This window comes from Hyperoodon ampullatus (genome assembly GCF_949752795.1).
Source record: "Hyperoodon ampullatus genome assembly, chromosome: 8".
NCBI lineage: Eukaryota > Metazoa > Chordata > Mammalia > Artiodactyla > Ziphiidae > Hyperoodon > Hyperoodon ampullatus.
In genome coordinates this window covers 88,839,949-88,856,563 of record NC_136921.1, presented here as the reverse complement: position 1 = coordinate 88,856,563, position 16,615 = coordinate 88,839,949, and the positions used below count along the sequence as shown (strand labels likewise).

The window sequence follows — 16,615 nt, the reverse complement described above, 5'->3', positions numbered from 1 at the left end:
TAAATAGGAAAAAAAAATACTCTGTCCTACTTGTAAGAATTCAGAATAACTTGAATAAATTGTTAACCTTCTAGGAATCTTGACTCACTCTAATAATGACCTTCTGTGTTATTTGTTTATTGAATTGCTTCCCTTTAATTTATTTTAGGTGCTTTTGAAGATGATGATATCACGCATGTTGAAGGAAGTGTAGATCCTATTCGAGATATAGAAATTATACATGAAGAGCTTCAGCTTAAAGATGAGGAAATGATTGGGCCCATTATAGATAAACTAGAAAAAGTGGCTGTGAGAGGAGGAGATAAAAAACTAAAACCTGAATATGTAAGTAAAATCTACAGCTTCTTTAGATATTTGAGTTCATTTTCCTTGATTAAATTTTTAAAATAAAGCACATGCAATAACTAATATTGTTATGGAATTTTAGGATTCAAGGATCATTTCTGTTAAAAAATTGTTGAGAAACCTTGTTTTCTCTTGGCAGCAAAGGATTGTGGTGACAGGCTGTTTAAGGTGTTCTTAGGAAACCATATATAGCAGTAATATTGAGTATTTTATGGTTACTATGTATATCCTCAAGGTTTGGTGTTGGTGATGTGGGGTTTTATGATGAAAACTTACTGGATTTAGATAAAGGACTGAATATGAGTTTTGTGGATTTGGAAGAAGTGATTTACATAAGGAATTGGTCTTCCACAGCGATTGACCGAATGAATGCAGTATTAAAGTAGACAGATAATTTTAATCTTTTATGGTGTGAAAACACATGTCATTGTCTTTAATATTCAAATGTGTTTTCTATCACATTGTAGTGAATAGTTATTAGTAATATTGTAGGAAATGTTTCAAAATCTGTTTTGAAGCTTTTAGTTTAAATATCATCAAATTGTCTTTACCTTAAAAAAGCAGCCTTAATTATATATTTTCTCATTAATTAACATCTTCCACAAACTGTTCTTGATTTTTATGTTTTTTTGTTATAGGAAGAGATTTCTTTCTTTTTAACTTTTCATGTGTTTTTAATATGTTTATTTTTTATTTTCTCATTTTTGGAAACTGATTATCTTTTTGCTTTCTCATTTATTTTTAATAAGTTTGGAAAACACACCTTTGATAAGGGAACTCTAACAGGAAGAAATCAATTACAGGATCAACCTCTAAGCATAGTCACACTACCAATAAATTACCGTCGAAAGTGCCTGGTCTTGGAACAGGGAGACCTGTGTTGTGCTACTGATTTCCTTGAGAGTCTGGAGTGAGCCCAAGTCATTTTACTTTTCTTAACATCATAGTTATTTCACTTTTTCCTTATTCAAATAGAATGGAGAAAGGAGAGCGATTTGAGGAAATTGTACAAGATTTAGGATGGAAAAGGGGATTTCACATGTGGATATGAAAGATATCCCTTTCTGTAAAGGGGGTAAACGTCCTGAGACAGATGTTGGGATTGAAGGCGATTCCTTTGCCCCAAACAGCATGGTTTCTGATTAGAGTAAAGCCTTATGCAGTCATCCTTTAGTTAATTGAAACTTACTGACATCCATGTATATTTCAGAAGCATTAACTGTCTTCAAAATAAATTTGTCCATCTTGCTTTTACTTAAATGGGGAAAAGAGGGATCACGTTCTTCTGAAATTCTTGGGCTACCATTTCCTGGCCTTTCTTCTAAAGAAAACTAGAATGCTGAGTGTTATTACTCCTTCCTATTTCCAAAAACTGTGATTATTTCATCATTTTCTTTCCTCATATTAGATTCAGCTGCTTCAGAATAAATTATAGATTCGTGTTTCTCAACCTTTTTTTTTTAAATTATCACTGTCCCTAAGGAAAAAAATTGAATTAAATTTCAATTAATTAAATTTCTCCCTAATGAGAGAAATTAAATACTAACAAGTAAGAATTTGTTGGATAGACTTGAGCTTTGGAGGGCCACAAAATATTTTAATAATGAAGTTTTTTTCACCCCCAAGAACCAATTTTTGCCCCTCTGGGAGTAATATTACCCCTATTGTGAATTCATGCTATAGATTATCTTGTAGCAAAGCCAATACTGGTAAGTATGGTAAAACAGATGGCTTTTTAGAAATTTTTTTTCAGTTTGTTGTTAGCAAAAATAGGACTCTGGTTGGGTCTGTAACGCAATTTGGAAAGAATTAACATCTTTGCAATACAGAATCTTTCAGTGTAGGAACATCTTATATTTCTATTTATTGAGCCAGGCACTGTTGGGCACTTTTTATATATGTTATTTAAATCTCACAACATGCAAGGTATATATTATTATCTCCATGTTAAAACTGAGGAAGGCCAAGTTTCAAGAGGTTTTGTGAATTGCTCAAGATTTCATACTTAGTAAATTGTAGATCAATTTTTTCAACCATGTTAGTCCAACTACAGGGCCAATATGTTGGGGGTTTTTTTATGCCTTTAAAAATTGTAAAATATGTCCCAAAAGATGCATTAACCTCATATGTATAGTTTAACAAATAGTTGTGAAACAAATGGGAGTAAAACCTACTTTCAGGTCAAGAAATAGAATATTGTTTAGCACCCCAAAATATCTCCATCACTTACCAGTCTTAAAACTTTCTGTTTTCCCACAGCTAACCATAATCCTGAAATTTATAATAATATCCTTATCGGTGTATGTGCCACCTGCAATGATATGAATTATTTTCCTGAGTGCAAACTTTATATAAATGGTATCGTGTTGTATCTATTTATATGAGCATTTTCATTCAGCATTATTTTGTACAGTTCATTTATGTTGCATTTATCTTTAATTCATTTGTTTTTCTTAATGTAAAATATTTCATTGAAAAAAATATACCATAATTTTAAGATCTGTTCTACTGTCAGTGGGCATTTGAATTTTCCCTCAAAGTTTTTTATAATCATGAGCAATGCAGCTGTGAACATTCTTTTACATCCTGATGCATGTAAGGATAGTCTAAGTCTTATATTTATTATAGAAGTCAGTAGTATATGTATATCTTCGACTTTACTAGATAACACTTTTTCTAGTCTGTGAGAGTTTATCCTGTTGTCAATACTTGGTATTATCAGATTTTTTTCATTTTTGCAGTTTGATAGCTGTGTAATGGTATTTGCTTATGGTTCTCATTTGCAGTTCTCTAGTTATGTAAGATTGGAGACCTTTTAAAATATTGATTGGCCCTTTAGGATTTCCTCTTTTGTGAAGTGCTTATTCTAATTATTTTGCTCATTTTCTATTGGATCAGTGTCTTTTTCTCAATAATTTGTGAAAGTTACTTATATATTTTGGATATTAGTCATTTGCTTTGAATGGATTGCAAATATGTTCTCCCATTCTGTGGCTTTTATTTTTAATCTTTTTAATAGTATCTTTTGATGAACAGGTGTTAATTTTAAGGTTAGTGTTTTCCTGTCTTGTTTAAGAAACTTTCCTACCTTAAGGTCATCAAGATAATCTCTTGTATTCTAAAAGCATTATTGTTTTATCTTTCACACTTAGCTCATTAACCCACCTGGAATTTATTTTTTGTAAGTAGTTTAAGGCAGGCATCCAATTTGATTTTTTTCCCCCATATGGAAAACCTGTTGTTCCAGCACCATTTTAAAAAAAGACTGTCCTGGGCTTCCTTGGTGGCGCAGTGGTTAAAAATCTGCCTGCCAATGCAGGGCACACGGGTTCGAGCCCTGGTCCGGGAAGATCTCACATGCCATGGAGCAACTAAGCCTGCGCACCACAACTACTGAGCCTACGCTCTAGAGCCCACAAGCCACAATTACTGAGCCTGCACACCACAACTGTGGAAGCCTGCACACCTAGAGCCCATGCTCTGCAACAAGAGAAGCCACTGCAATGAGAAGCCCATGCACCGCAACAGAGAGTAGCCCCTGCTCACCGCAACTAGAGAAAGCCCGTGCGCAGCAACAAAGACCCAGCGCAGCCAAAAATAAATAAATAAATAGATAGATAGATAGATAAATAAATATAAATAATAAAATAAAATTAAATTTAAAAAAAAGACTGTCCTTTCCCTACTCCAGTGAGGTGCCTCCTCTGTCATAAATCAAAGAGCTTTGGCATCTTAGCTCTTTCCTGAGGATCGGCAGATGAGTCTAGGTAAAAGTGGCCAAGAGCAGCAATGGGATCCCAAACCTGCTGAGGTGAAGGTGAGAAGGGAAGATGGAATGAGGCGTTAATATCCCATGGATTCTGTGGTCTTACGTGTGTTCCTTACATCATTTTTATACTTTCCTCATCCCTGCTGTCCCAGTCTCTAGTCTAGATCAGGCACAATTAAAGTATGGTCCTCACACCAGCAGCATCACCATCACCTGGGAGCTTCTTAGAAATGCAAGCTGCGGATCTACTAAATCAGAATCCCTGAGGACGTGTTTTAACAGGCTCTCCTGTTATGCACGCTACACAAAGTTTGAGGATCACTGCTTTAGAGCAGCCACCAGCCCTCTACCCTCCACCCCAGGGTAGAAGAGTCTTAGGCCTTCCCCTACCCTTTTCTTGGTCTAGTAATGCCTCACTACCTTTTAAGGTCCTTGGTACTATTAAGAAGATAATATTTTTCTCTATTTAGGCCTGCTTTATTGTCTTTATAGGCACAGTTACTCTGAAACACTTAGTTCATTAGTAGTGAAAATGGAGGTCTCCTTGATACAATTTTACCAACAGTTTGCTTGATATCATAATATAACAATCTGACAGTTCATGGGGATAAAGACCAATGTTAAGCAGGAAAAGACATTTTAGAATGAGTTATTTTAAGTAGTTTATTTATTAGTGAATATTTTTACATTATAACTACTTTTGCCTTAAAAAAAGTAAGTTACAAACAACATTTATAGTATAATACAGTTTATGTAAAAAATGGTAGCTGTATTTTTTTTTTTTTTTTTTTTTTTGCGGTACGTGGGCCTCTCACTGTTGTGGCCTCTCCCGTTGCGGAGCACAGGCTCCAGACGCACAGGCCCAGCGGCCATGGCTCACGGGCCCAGCCGCTCCGCGGCATGTGGGATCTTCCCGGACCGGGGCACGAACCCGCGTCCCCTGCATCGGCAGGCGAACTCCCAACCACTGTGCCACCAGGGAAGCCCGAGAGCTGTATTTTTATAAGTGCCTCAAAAGAGGTATGGAAATGTGCTCAATTGTTATGTTTTAACAGTAAACATTTGGAAACTAAAAAAGGTTTTTAACGGTAAAGTGTTTGGAAAGGGACTAGTGGCTGTGAGAGAGTGAGTGATTGGGGTGGGCACTTTGACTATTTACCCTCTATACCTCTCTGTTACTTGACTTTTTTTCATAGCAGTGTATTATTAAGTTTTTTAAGAAAAAAAAAGGTCTAAGGAAATTATTTCCTTTAGGTGGCCTCCAAAAGAAAGAGGTAAATGCATATATATTGTCCTTAGCTGTTTCTGACCTATATTCATCAAACTATAATTTTAGCTTTGCACTAGGGAAAAGGTTTTGAAGTTTCTGTCCGAGATTGGAAAAGGAATGTGGTAGGAGATGTGAAGCTGGAATAGATGCACACATGAGAAGCCATAGGCTTTAGGATCAATTTCATCTTCACTAACCTGAAAATTTGGATAGGCAATGTAATTTATGAAGATTAAGAAGAAGCTCCTTATGTGTTTTCTTAACACTGTGACATTTCGAGTTACAAAGCCATTTTGAGTCATATCTCAAACTCTTTGCCTTTTAATCTAAATTTTGGTTGTGTTTCCTCAGAAGTAGACCTTGAAGCAAGAATTGCAGTGCAGATAGTTTTCTTGGGAGTTAACTCCGGAGGCACACATCAGGGAGTGGGGAATTAAGACCAGGAAGGGAAGGAAACCAATACAAAGTTATGTATATGAGCAGGCGGAAAACCCTGAGCACAAGGGGATCAGCCCTTCCAGGGATCTCTAGAAAACAGTGTAGAAAGTGTCTTGTAGTTTTTCTACTGGAAGGATGAGGAAGCTGGGGTAATTAATTATTAACTAATTTCCATCAGTCATTGATCTGGGCTGCTCCTCGGAGTGTTAACTACCTGCCTGGTGCCTGATGCCTGTGTGGTCTGAGCATGGCGCTTAGGCAGTTGCAGATGCTTACAGTAAGAAGCCATTCAGCATGTACTGGATCTGTGAGGGCAAAGGGCATAGGGGCAGGGCACCAACAGTCTCTGCTAACATTTCTTCATCCAGTGTGCATCTAAACTTTGTATCTTAATCATTCTATTTAGTTTTGGTGGTTCTTTAGTATCACAAGTTTAATTTGGTGATGTTTTATATTCCCTGTTTCTGATTTATCTTTAGTTTTCCTAATACAAAGAGGGTATCTATGTGATTCTGGTACCAACTAGTTCTTGTAGGGGAGTTGTCTGTTTTTAACATTTTGTATTCTCTAACAAATGGTCTAAAGGTATAAAATGTGATTGTCTTCTTTTCTTCAGTTTATGTTTGTAATCTTGACTAACAGAATCAGGGACATTGGATGTAGATCCTAGGCTATAAAAGCTACTTGGAAGTTATAAGAAAAATAGGTATTTTGTTCACTAGGTATTTACTAATTATTCCTTAATACTTGTTCAAATATGTCTTTATTTTCTGGGTGATCTTTCAGAAATTTAACACTCAAGCCTCTCTTCCTATAAAGTTTCCATTTTCTAGATTTGGTTGTTATGTATTTTTATGTAAATAAGCAGGAAAAACGTGAGTTAGATATACTCTAGCATAAAACATGAGCCAGCTTTTTAATGCTAAAACAGAATCTTCCTGAGTATAATGTTCATATATTCTGTCATAAAGACACCTTTTATAAAGTGGGTCTTGCTGTTGTGTTAAAACGGAGGCACTAAAGAAGGCAAGAGTGTGATAAACATTTACTATTGGTATTATTAGCTAGGTGTACTAGTTTCCTAGGGCTGCCATAACAAGAATCACAGACTAGATGGCTTAAAATAATAGAAATGTATTCTTTCACAGCTCTGGAGGCTAGAAGTCTGAAATCAAGGTGTTGGCAGGGCCATGCTCCCTCTGAAGCCTCTAGGGGAAAATCGTTTCTTGCTCCTTCAGCTCCTGGTAGCCCCAGGCATTCCTTGGTGTGTGGCAGCATAACTCCAATCTCTGCCTCCATCTTCTCATGGCCACCTTCCCTCTGTCCAAATTTCACTCTTCTTATAAGGATACTAGTCATAATCAGATTAAGGGCCCACCCTACTGCAGATAGGCATCTTTAGCTAATTCCCAGCTAAGATCCTACTCTGAGGGATTAGGACTTCAACCTGTCTTTTTGGAGGACACTTTAAGCCATAACAAGGCATCAAGTTCAAGGTTGATTTTAAAGTGTGTATACATTGTATTTGGAAAAACAAAATTTGGAAAATGAAGATAGAAAGCTTTAAGGAAAATTTTATTTTGTATTGATCAAGTATTTGGAAATCATAATACTTAAAAAATATTTAGGGCCTCCCTGGTGGCGCAGTGGTTGAGAGTCCGCCTGCCGATGCAGGGGATACGGGTTCGTGCCCCGGTCTGGGAGGATCCCATATGCCGCGGAGCGGCTGGGCCCATGAGCCATGGCTGCTGAGCCTGCGCATCCGCAGCCTGTGCTCCGCAACGGGAGAGGCCACAACAGTGAGAGGCCCACGTACCACAAAAAAATATATATATATATTTATAGAACTAACAGTTACTTAATTAAACAACTAAATAAGGCAACCAGGAATTGTAATTAATGGATCTTTTTTTCCTCTCAGTCTCTCTGAATGAAATAATTAACGTCCACCAAACATATGGCTATTAGCAGATTTCTTCTCATTATTCTTATGGAAGTTTTTAAAGTTGATTTTTTACATAACTTTAAAAAAACATTAAAAATATTTAAATATATAACGTGTTTTTCACTAAAATCAAAAGATTCAAAAAGAGTATACCGTAAAAACGTAATTCTCCTACCCACTTCTGTCTTCTCATTTACCCTTTTCTCCTCTTTAGATTCTTATGTATCTTTCCAGAACTAGTCTTACATGACTTAAAAAGATCGTTTCTAAAAGAACAAGATACTAAAAGTACTTAATGAGACTGAATTGCATTCATTCCCCTTTCTCCCCATATCCTCTCTGTTCTCATGGTCTCCAACTCAGTGGACCCAAATTGTTTGAACTGAGTATCAGTATCTTTGACTCCTCTCTCTCATGTACTATTTATATCCCATCCTGTTGATTTTATCTCCTGAATATTCCTTGTATCTCTTCCTTCCTCCTTATTTTAAAAACTTCTTTAGTTTGGGCCTCATTTATGCTTAAACTGATTTCTTTACCTCCATTCTTGCTTTTGTTCTCCACAATTAGAAACTGCAGATCTCACTATGTTATTCCCTTGATTAAGATACCTCACCATCTTCCTGTAAGATACCGCCAACATAAAGTCCACGGCTTACAAATGTCTTTGTGATCCGACTTTGCCTGACTTACACTTTCTCAGCTCTCCTGACAGTGAACTAAACATTTTGGTTTCACATGAGCTCCTTAACTACAACTCTACCCTTTTGCTGCCCCTTCAGTCCTGTTTCCTAGTCATCCTTTGAGATATAGCCTAAAGCAGAAGCTGCTTACTCTTTAAAAAGAACATTTTATTGTGGAAAACTATACATAAAATAAAATGTGCCACTTTAATCTTTTTAAGTGTACAATTTAGTGGCATTAAGTACATTCACAGCGTTGTACGATCACCACCACTATACATTTCTGGAACTTTTTCACCATCCCAGACTGAAACTCTGTATCCTTTAAATAATAACATACCATTTCCTCCTCCTCCCAGCCCCAGTAACATCTATTCTACTTCCTTTCACTATGGATTTGCCTATTCTAGGGACCTAATGAAAGTGGAACTATACAATTTTTGTCTTTCTGTATCTGGCTTATAGGTCCTCAGTACTCACTATTATTTATTTGAAGACAGCAATTAGGAAGTGCAAAGCTGTTAAATACTAGCATGATAACACAAAGAATGTATTGTGTTTGGGGCAAGGCTCACAAGGATTAGACTCATTTGAGACCAAACTACTTCAGAATCATCAATTTATATATACCCTGAGGGGAATAAACTCATATAACAACTGATGTTTTGGTGCATATGCTATAGGCATCCTTTCTTGGATATTTCTCTCTCTCCACTTTCTCCTTGCCTGTCGCCAATGGAACACAGATGGAGAAAATTAATAATAGGACAGGGCTTCCCTGGTGGCACAGTGGTTGAGAGTCCGCCTGCCGATGCAGGGGACCGCGGGTTCGTGCCCCGGTCTGGGAGGATCCCATATGCCGCGGAGCGGCTGGGCCCATGAGTCATGGCTGCTGAGCCTGCACGTCCGGAGCCTGTGCTCCGCAACAGGAGAGGCCACAACAGTGAGAGGCCCGAGTATCGCAAACAAACAAACAAACAAACAAAAAAAAACCCAATAGGACATGTTAGTACCCCCATAAACTCATTATTAGCAACCTCAAGTGGGTCCTCAGCTATATCCAGCTTCCCTAGTTGGTCTCCTGCTCTCTGCTGCAACTGCTTCCCTACTCTCCTCAAACCTCTTATTTATGTCCATTCCCTGCTTTCATCCATCCCTACGCTTAGCAGACAACCTTGCCTCCTATTTCAAAGATCAAAATAAAAGCCATCAGACATAGGAATTCCCTCATTTTCTCTCTAATTTTCCACTAGCCAAAACTAAAGCCTACTGTTCATTCCTCTTATCTATGGCTAGTTATTCCAATTCTTTGAATCTTATCACTTACTAACTTTCTAGAAATCTTACACTATTAGTCATCCCTTGTTTTTTTTCCCTTTGTTGCTTTTAAGTGATTTTATTGAGGTAAATTAACATAGCATTAAGTTCACCCTTTTCATATATATAATTCAGTGGTTTTTAGTGTATTCACAAAGTTGTATTTCAATCACCAGTAGTTCCTTCTTTCTTGTATATACAACTCGTCCCTCTCAAACTAGACCGTTTGCATCAACTATTTAAAGATGTCTTTTTTAATCTTAAAAAACACTTCTTACTGAATACCACACTTCTCATCCTTCAATTACCATATTTTCTCTATTCTCCTTCTTTAAAACCTCTTGAAAGAGTTATTTTTTCTACCTCCTAATAACTCAGTTCTGTCTATCTGGTTTATCTACTCATTAAACTCAAACAGGTTTCACCAGGGTCGTTAGTGGCTTTTGCATTGTTAAATCCAAGGAACATTTTCAGTCATCTTGATTTGTCAGTAGTATTGGACACTGTTGGGTCATTGCCTGAACTACTCTTCCCTTGGATTCCATGACCACATTCTCCTGGTTTCCCTCCTACTTCTCTAGCAACTTCTCAGTTTCTTTTGCAGGCTCATCTTCTTATACCTTTGCTATTAAATATTGGCATTACTTAAAGTTGAGTCTTAGACTCTCATCTCGTCTCTCAATTCTCTTTCTATGTGATGCCATCCATATCCATTGATACAATTACTATTTAAATACAAATAGGTTCCAGATTTGTATCTCTAACCCCGATCTGTCCTCTGAACTCCAGGCTAGTATATTTAATTCCTGACTTGACATCTCATGTGTTTCTCAAAGACAACTCAAAAGTTAGCACATCTGAAATCAAACTCCCTCCCTCAAACCTGATTCTCTTCAGGGTTTCTTAGCTCAGTGAATTGTACCACTGTCTGTTAGATTATGCAAACCAAAAACTTAATCGTTTTTGACACATTCTCTTTCCATCATTTCTCATATCTAGTCTATCACTGAATTCTGGCAATACGTATGGCAATATACAGATGTAATAATATGCCTATATTTGTGTATATGCATACATATAAAGATAAAGGATAAAACAAATATGGCAAAATGATACTTTAATGAATCTGTGTACAGACATTCTCTATTATTGTATTTTTTCTTTAAGTTTGAAATTATTGCAAAATAAAAGGTAAAAACATAGCAAAATTAAAATGTCTTATGACTTTAATGTATAAGGGTACAGTTAAAATACATGACAGTAATAGCACAATGGGGGTGATAATGACATAATTTAAAACGATATAATACTCCAGTTAAAAGACAAAGAGTTTGGCAGTTTCTCAAAGAGTTAAACATAGAATTACCGTGTGACCCAGCAGTTCCACTCCCAGATTGATATTTCCAAAAGAATTGAAAACTGGTGCTCAAACAAATACGTGTACATGCATGTTTATAGCAGCACTATTCACAGTAGCCAGAAGATAGAAGCAGCCCAAATGTCCATCAGGGGTTGAGTAGATAAACAAATTCTGGTATATACATACAATGAATATTACTCAGCCTTAAAAAATAAATGAATGCAGATGCCAGATGTGGATCAACCTTGAAAATATTATGCTAAGTGAAAGAACCCAGACATAAAGGTCACATATATTGTATGATTCCATATGTGTAAAATATGCAGAGTAGGTAAATTCATAGAGACAGAACTGAAGATTGGTGGTTGCCAGGAGCTAGTGGGAGGGGAGAATGGGGGCAAACTGCTTAATGAGTACATGGTTTTACTTTAAAGTGATTGAAATGTTTTAGAAGTCGATAGAGGTGGTGGTCGCATCACAGTATGAAGGCTTAGTACTAAATTACTTTAAAATGGTTAATTTTATGTTTATGTGAATTTCGTCTCAATAAATTTTTAAAAAATTAGTTAAGACAGAGAATGTCAGATTGGATTTTTAAAACCCACCTCTATGCTGCTTATAAGATACATCTTAAATATGAAGACGTGGAAAAATTGGAAGTAAAGGATGGAGAAATATATACCACCCCTCTCAAAAAAAAAGCTGCTGTATTATAGTAATATCAAAATAGACTTTAAAGGAGTTATAAGGAAGCATTTCATAATGCTAAATGTTCAATCTACCAGGAAGATAAAATAATTTTAAGTTTGTATATACCTAATAACATAACTTCAAAATATATAAAGCAAAAACTGATAGAACTAAAAAGTTTTTTAAAAAAGACCCAAATCTACAGTCATGATAGAATATTTTAATACTTCTTTCAGTAGTTGATAGAACAAGCAGACAAAATTTTAGTAAGAATATAGAAAACTTAACAATGTGATTAAGGAGTGTGACCCAGTTGACATATAGAATACTGCACCTAACAACCACAAATGTACATTCTTATCAAGTACCAATTTAACATTTACCAAAATTTTCCACATTATTAGCCATATAGCAAATGAACAAATTTCAAATGATTGAAATCATAAAGAATATGTTATTTGACCACTATGGAATTAAAATCAGCAATCATCTTTCACAGAGTGAAAGAACATATTTGCAGTATCTAATAAAGAACTTGTCTACAGAATATGCAAAGAACTATAAATAAGAAAAAGGCAGCCCAATAGAAAAATAGGCAAAAGACTTGAACAAGTGCTTCATAAGAGATGAAATCCCCCAGTAATCATTAGGGCAATGCAAATTCAGACTATGAGATACTACACACTTACCATTAAGAAAACTGACTGTACCGAGCGTTGGAGGAAATGTGAAGCAAATGGAATTCTCAGACAGTGTTGATGGGAGTGTAAATTAGTACATCTGCTTTTGAAAACTGATCAGCAATGTATATGAAGTTTGAGTAAATGTGTGACCTGAGACTGGCGCAATTCCAGTCTTAGGTATATGCTCAAGAGAAATGCATACATAAATTTACTGAAGTACATGTATAAGACTGTTTATAGAAGCTTTATTTGTAATAGTTTTAAAGTATAAACAACCTCAGTGTCTACCAATAGTAGAATAGGCAAATTGAGGTATATTCCTACAGTGGAATATTACATGGCAAAGAAAGAACACACTACGACTATATCTAACAACGTGGATGAATTTCATGAATAATGTTGAATGAAAGAAGCTGGACACAACAATACATATTTTATGAATCTATTTCCATAAATTTCAATAACGGGCTAATTTGTGGTGTAAAAAAGCCAGGATAGTGCTTATCTCTGGAGAGGAGTGGAACGTTGTGACTGCATTACTGGTAATATTCTGTGTGTTGATCAGGTGGTAGTTACGTGCATATGTTCATTCTGTGATACTTCATCAAGCTGTACACTTATGTATGTTACACTGAGTATATGTTATACTTCAGTATAACCCCTTTTCAAGTTTGACCTTCAAACCACTGATTATATTCTGCCATATCAGGTGAATCTCCAACTTGGATTTTTATTTTCCGGCTTTGAGTTTGCTTCCTTAAAAATCTGTCTTAGGGCTTCCCTGGTGGCGCAGTGGTTGAGAGTCCACCTGCCGATGCAGGGGACACGGGTTCGTGCCCCGGTCCGGGAAGATCCCACATGCCGTGGAGCGAGCGGCTGGGCCCGTGAGCCATGGCCACTGAGCCTATGCGTCCGGAGCCTGTGCTCTGCAACGGGAGAGGCCACAACAGTGAGAGGCCCGCATACCGCAAAAAAAAAAAAAAAAAAAAAATCTGTCTTAGTTCATCAACTCTCTTGACATCTCATCCATTTTTTTCTAACCTCACTCTGTTCTCTATTTATGGCCTCACGCTCTTGCTTCATAGGCGCTCTTTTTGCATTCTGCCAAGTATGCCAAATAATTCATTGAGAGAGTGGTGTGTGTGTGTGTGTGTGTGTGATCATTTTCCTCTTCCTTTATGACTCGCCTTATTCAGTAGCCTTTTCATTAAAATCAGATTTGTGGGCTTTTCCTCTTCCCTTTGTCCTTCCCTGAACATGGTGAAATCCATTCAGACTTATTTACAGAAATCATAGGGACAGTTGCCTTCTTCTTAGTAATAGTCAAATCCTCCACTGAGATCTATACCTCAGAAATGAACGGGTGTCCATCCCGGTTGCCACTTCATAGCCAACGGGCCAGGAACATGGCTGTTTTAAGTTTCCACTGTTTACTTCAGTGAATCACATAACTGAAAACCAACAACTGCCAACATACATTCTAACAGGTGATTGCTAGAATTAACTGATAATTTTAATTCTTAGAGGACATTTCCCCCCCACCCTCCCACACATACTCGCTCAGCCATCAGAGCATTGCTGCCAGGTGTCTGAGTTTGCTTCTCTGTTGCCTGACTCTTTTCTGGAAGTTTTAGTCACTGAAGTATGTAGAAAGATGGTAGTCAGTGATCACTACTCTGGTCTCCATAAACAACAGCATTCATCTAGTAGAGAAACAAATGCTTAATATTCTGATTCAGGGAGATATTTAATTTTAACTTAGAATACAATGGAGGTCTGTTTCATGAGTGAAAGTGTAGTTAGGACTTTCCTCTATTTGGGATGTTTAAAGGGGATATTTGGTTGGAGCAGGAGGAAGCTGTATTAGTGGACTTCTAACCAGACTATTTTGAGCTGGAGGCCTTGCCCCCCATTCTTTTGGTCTGAGTGCCTTGTTGGCTGTGTGTGTTAAAGCCACCCAACCAGCATAGGTCAGCTCATCTGGGTGTTAACTTCAGGTATTAGGGTAGTGGGTTTGGCTAGAGAGAAGTACCAGGCTTGAAAGCTATCATTATTGCAGAATAAGAGTGATAAACTGCCAAGCCTATCCAGTTAGCCACCAAATTTTAGGATTACAGATGGTGGGCAGAGGATAGATGAAGTCCTCCCTTCCCCCTCACCCTGTGAATATACCTTTATTTTTTTTTCCTATCTTAAAGATGATATTTATTGGTTAAAAATAAATAAAACAGCATTATATTTTTTAAAAAGAAGGCAGAAAGGGAAAGTCTCTCTGGAATCCAATCTTCCTGATTTCTATTGCTACCAATTTGTTAAGGCATCTATCCAGTTTCATTTTATGAGTACATTTATTTATATGTATTATATATAGTTTCAGAACCACAAATGGAATCACATTGTGCATTCTGCCATAAATAATAATACTTAATATCTATGGAATATTTACTATGTACCTGGAACTGTGGCAGTTACTTTACATGTATTTTCTCATTTAATCCTCACAATCACCATATATTGAATTGGAGTTAGTATCTCAGTTTTACAGAGACAAACTTAGGTTAAGTAGCTGCCCCAAAGTTATACAGCTACAAAGTGGTAGAGCCAGGACTTGAGCCCAAATCTGTTTGACAACAAAATCCATATTCTTAACTTTTTTCCATTGTTTTGAACCTGCTTTTTTTACTTAGCAATGTATTTTGAACATTTTCCCATGCAAATATATATACAGATATGTCTTGTCTTAATGGTTAAAAACTGTTCTGTTGTATGGATGTCCCATAATTTATTAACGAATCTCCAGTTTATGGGTTTTTAGGTTGCTTCTAATCTATACCTCTCTTCTTGTGCTAGTATCACACTGTTCCAATTACTGTAGCTTTATGATTTATTTAAATATATAGTAAAACAAGCTACATATTTTTCTCTCTAAACATATTTAACTCTCAAGCAATTCATTCTTTTAGAATAATGATATATTTAATTTGTAATGTTTTCCAACAACCCTGTTATTATTTTAACTGTAATTGTGTTAGATAAACATTATAGTGGCCAGAATTTTTATCAGCACGGTTTTGATAAGAATAGATGAATTTTGAGTGCAGAGTCTGGCTGAAGCAGGTTTTAGGTCAGTGTCTCTGGACCTCAAGTATGGGAGTCCATGAACCTAGAACATATACTTAAATTGGCTGTCGTTGGAGCATTTGAGTATTGCCATGGAGTCATTCATAACCATGGTTCTTGGATTTTTGGATCATGAATCCTTTTTAAAAGCATTTGGAAGATATGTACCATTATCCCTCAAATGCACATAAACATAGAACTTCACATACCATTTCAGGGTATTAGGAAACTCCTGAAATCCATTTATGGATCATAGATTAATAATTTCTGCTATGGGAACTAGAGAATACCAAAATAGAGAAGTCAAGTAGTCTTAGAAAGTCTTTATGGGTTGTATAACATAACGAGGTTATGTTAGTGTTTGCAAAGAAAATATTATTTTTGTGGTTCATGGATTGACAATCAGATATTTTACCCACATAGAAAGAATATAGAATTTTCCTGATGACCTTGGAATGAGAATGAGGACTTTGAATAACAGCCTTGGGAATGCTAGGCTAAACAGGAGTAGTTAGAAAGGCAGTAAGGAAGACAGGCCAGGGTGATTGGACAGAACATGAATTTTCAAGTCACTTAGACCTGAATTTGAATCTCAGCTCTGCCCCTTACTGGCAATAGGAATTTAGGCAAATCATACATCCTCTCTGAGACTAAATACATTATAGCTGCTGTTAACAACAGTAATAAAATATATCAAGGACATAGAGCATTTCTAAAGTTAAATGTGAGGCTATCATCAATAAGAGTCACGGCAGAAGAGCAAAGTATTCAAGGTGAGTTTGGATTAAGTTTTTCTGGAGTTAAAAGGTAGTTGTTCAGCAAAAGCTAGTCCTTATAGAATGTTAAGGCTAGAAGCCTGAATTGAGATTTCACTAAGAGAGCCAGTATTGCTGGTAACCATCAGAAATTTGAAGAAAAGGACTAATGAACAATTATTCCAGTTGGAGATGTGTGCTTTAAAGAAGTACTCAAGAGACTATACTGGCATTTTGTAG

The 16,615-nt window shown here is 36.5% G+C and overlaps 1 protein-coding gene across 3 annotated transcripts in view; it reads left to right on the top strand.

Annotated features, from left to right (window-relative positions):
• Positions 1 to 16,615, top strand: part of OLA1 (Obg like ATPase 1) — a gene marked incomplete at its 5' end in the record, with an annotated part of 164,823 nt that overhangs the window by 99,088 nt on the left and 49,120 nt on the right. For all 3 annotated transcript variants that reach the window (XM_079710277.1, XM_079710276.1, XM_079710275.1), the window contains one exon: positions 149 to 324. In XM_079710277.1, the coding sequence (XP_079566403.1) occupies positions 149 to 324 (176 nt within the window). The remainder of the gene's footprint in view (positions 1 to 148; positions 325 to 16,615) is intronic.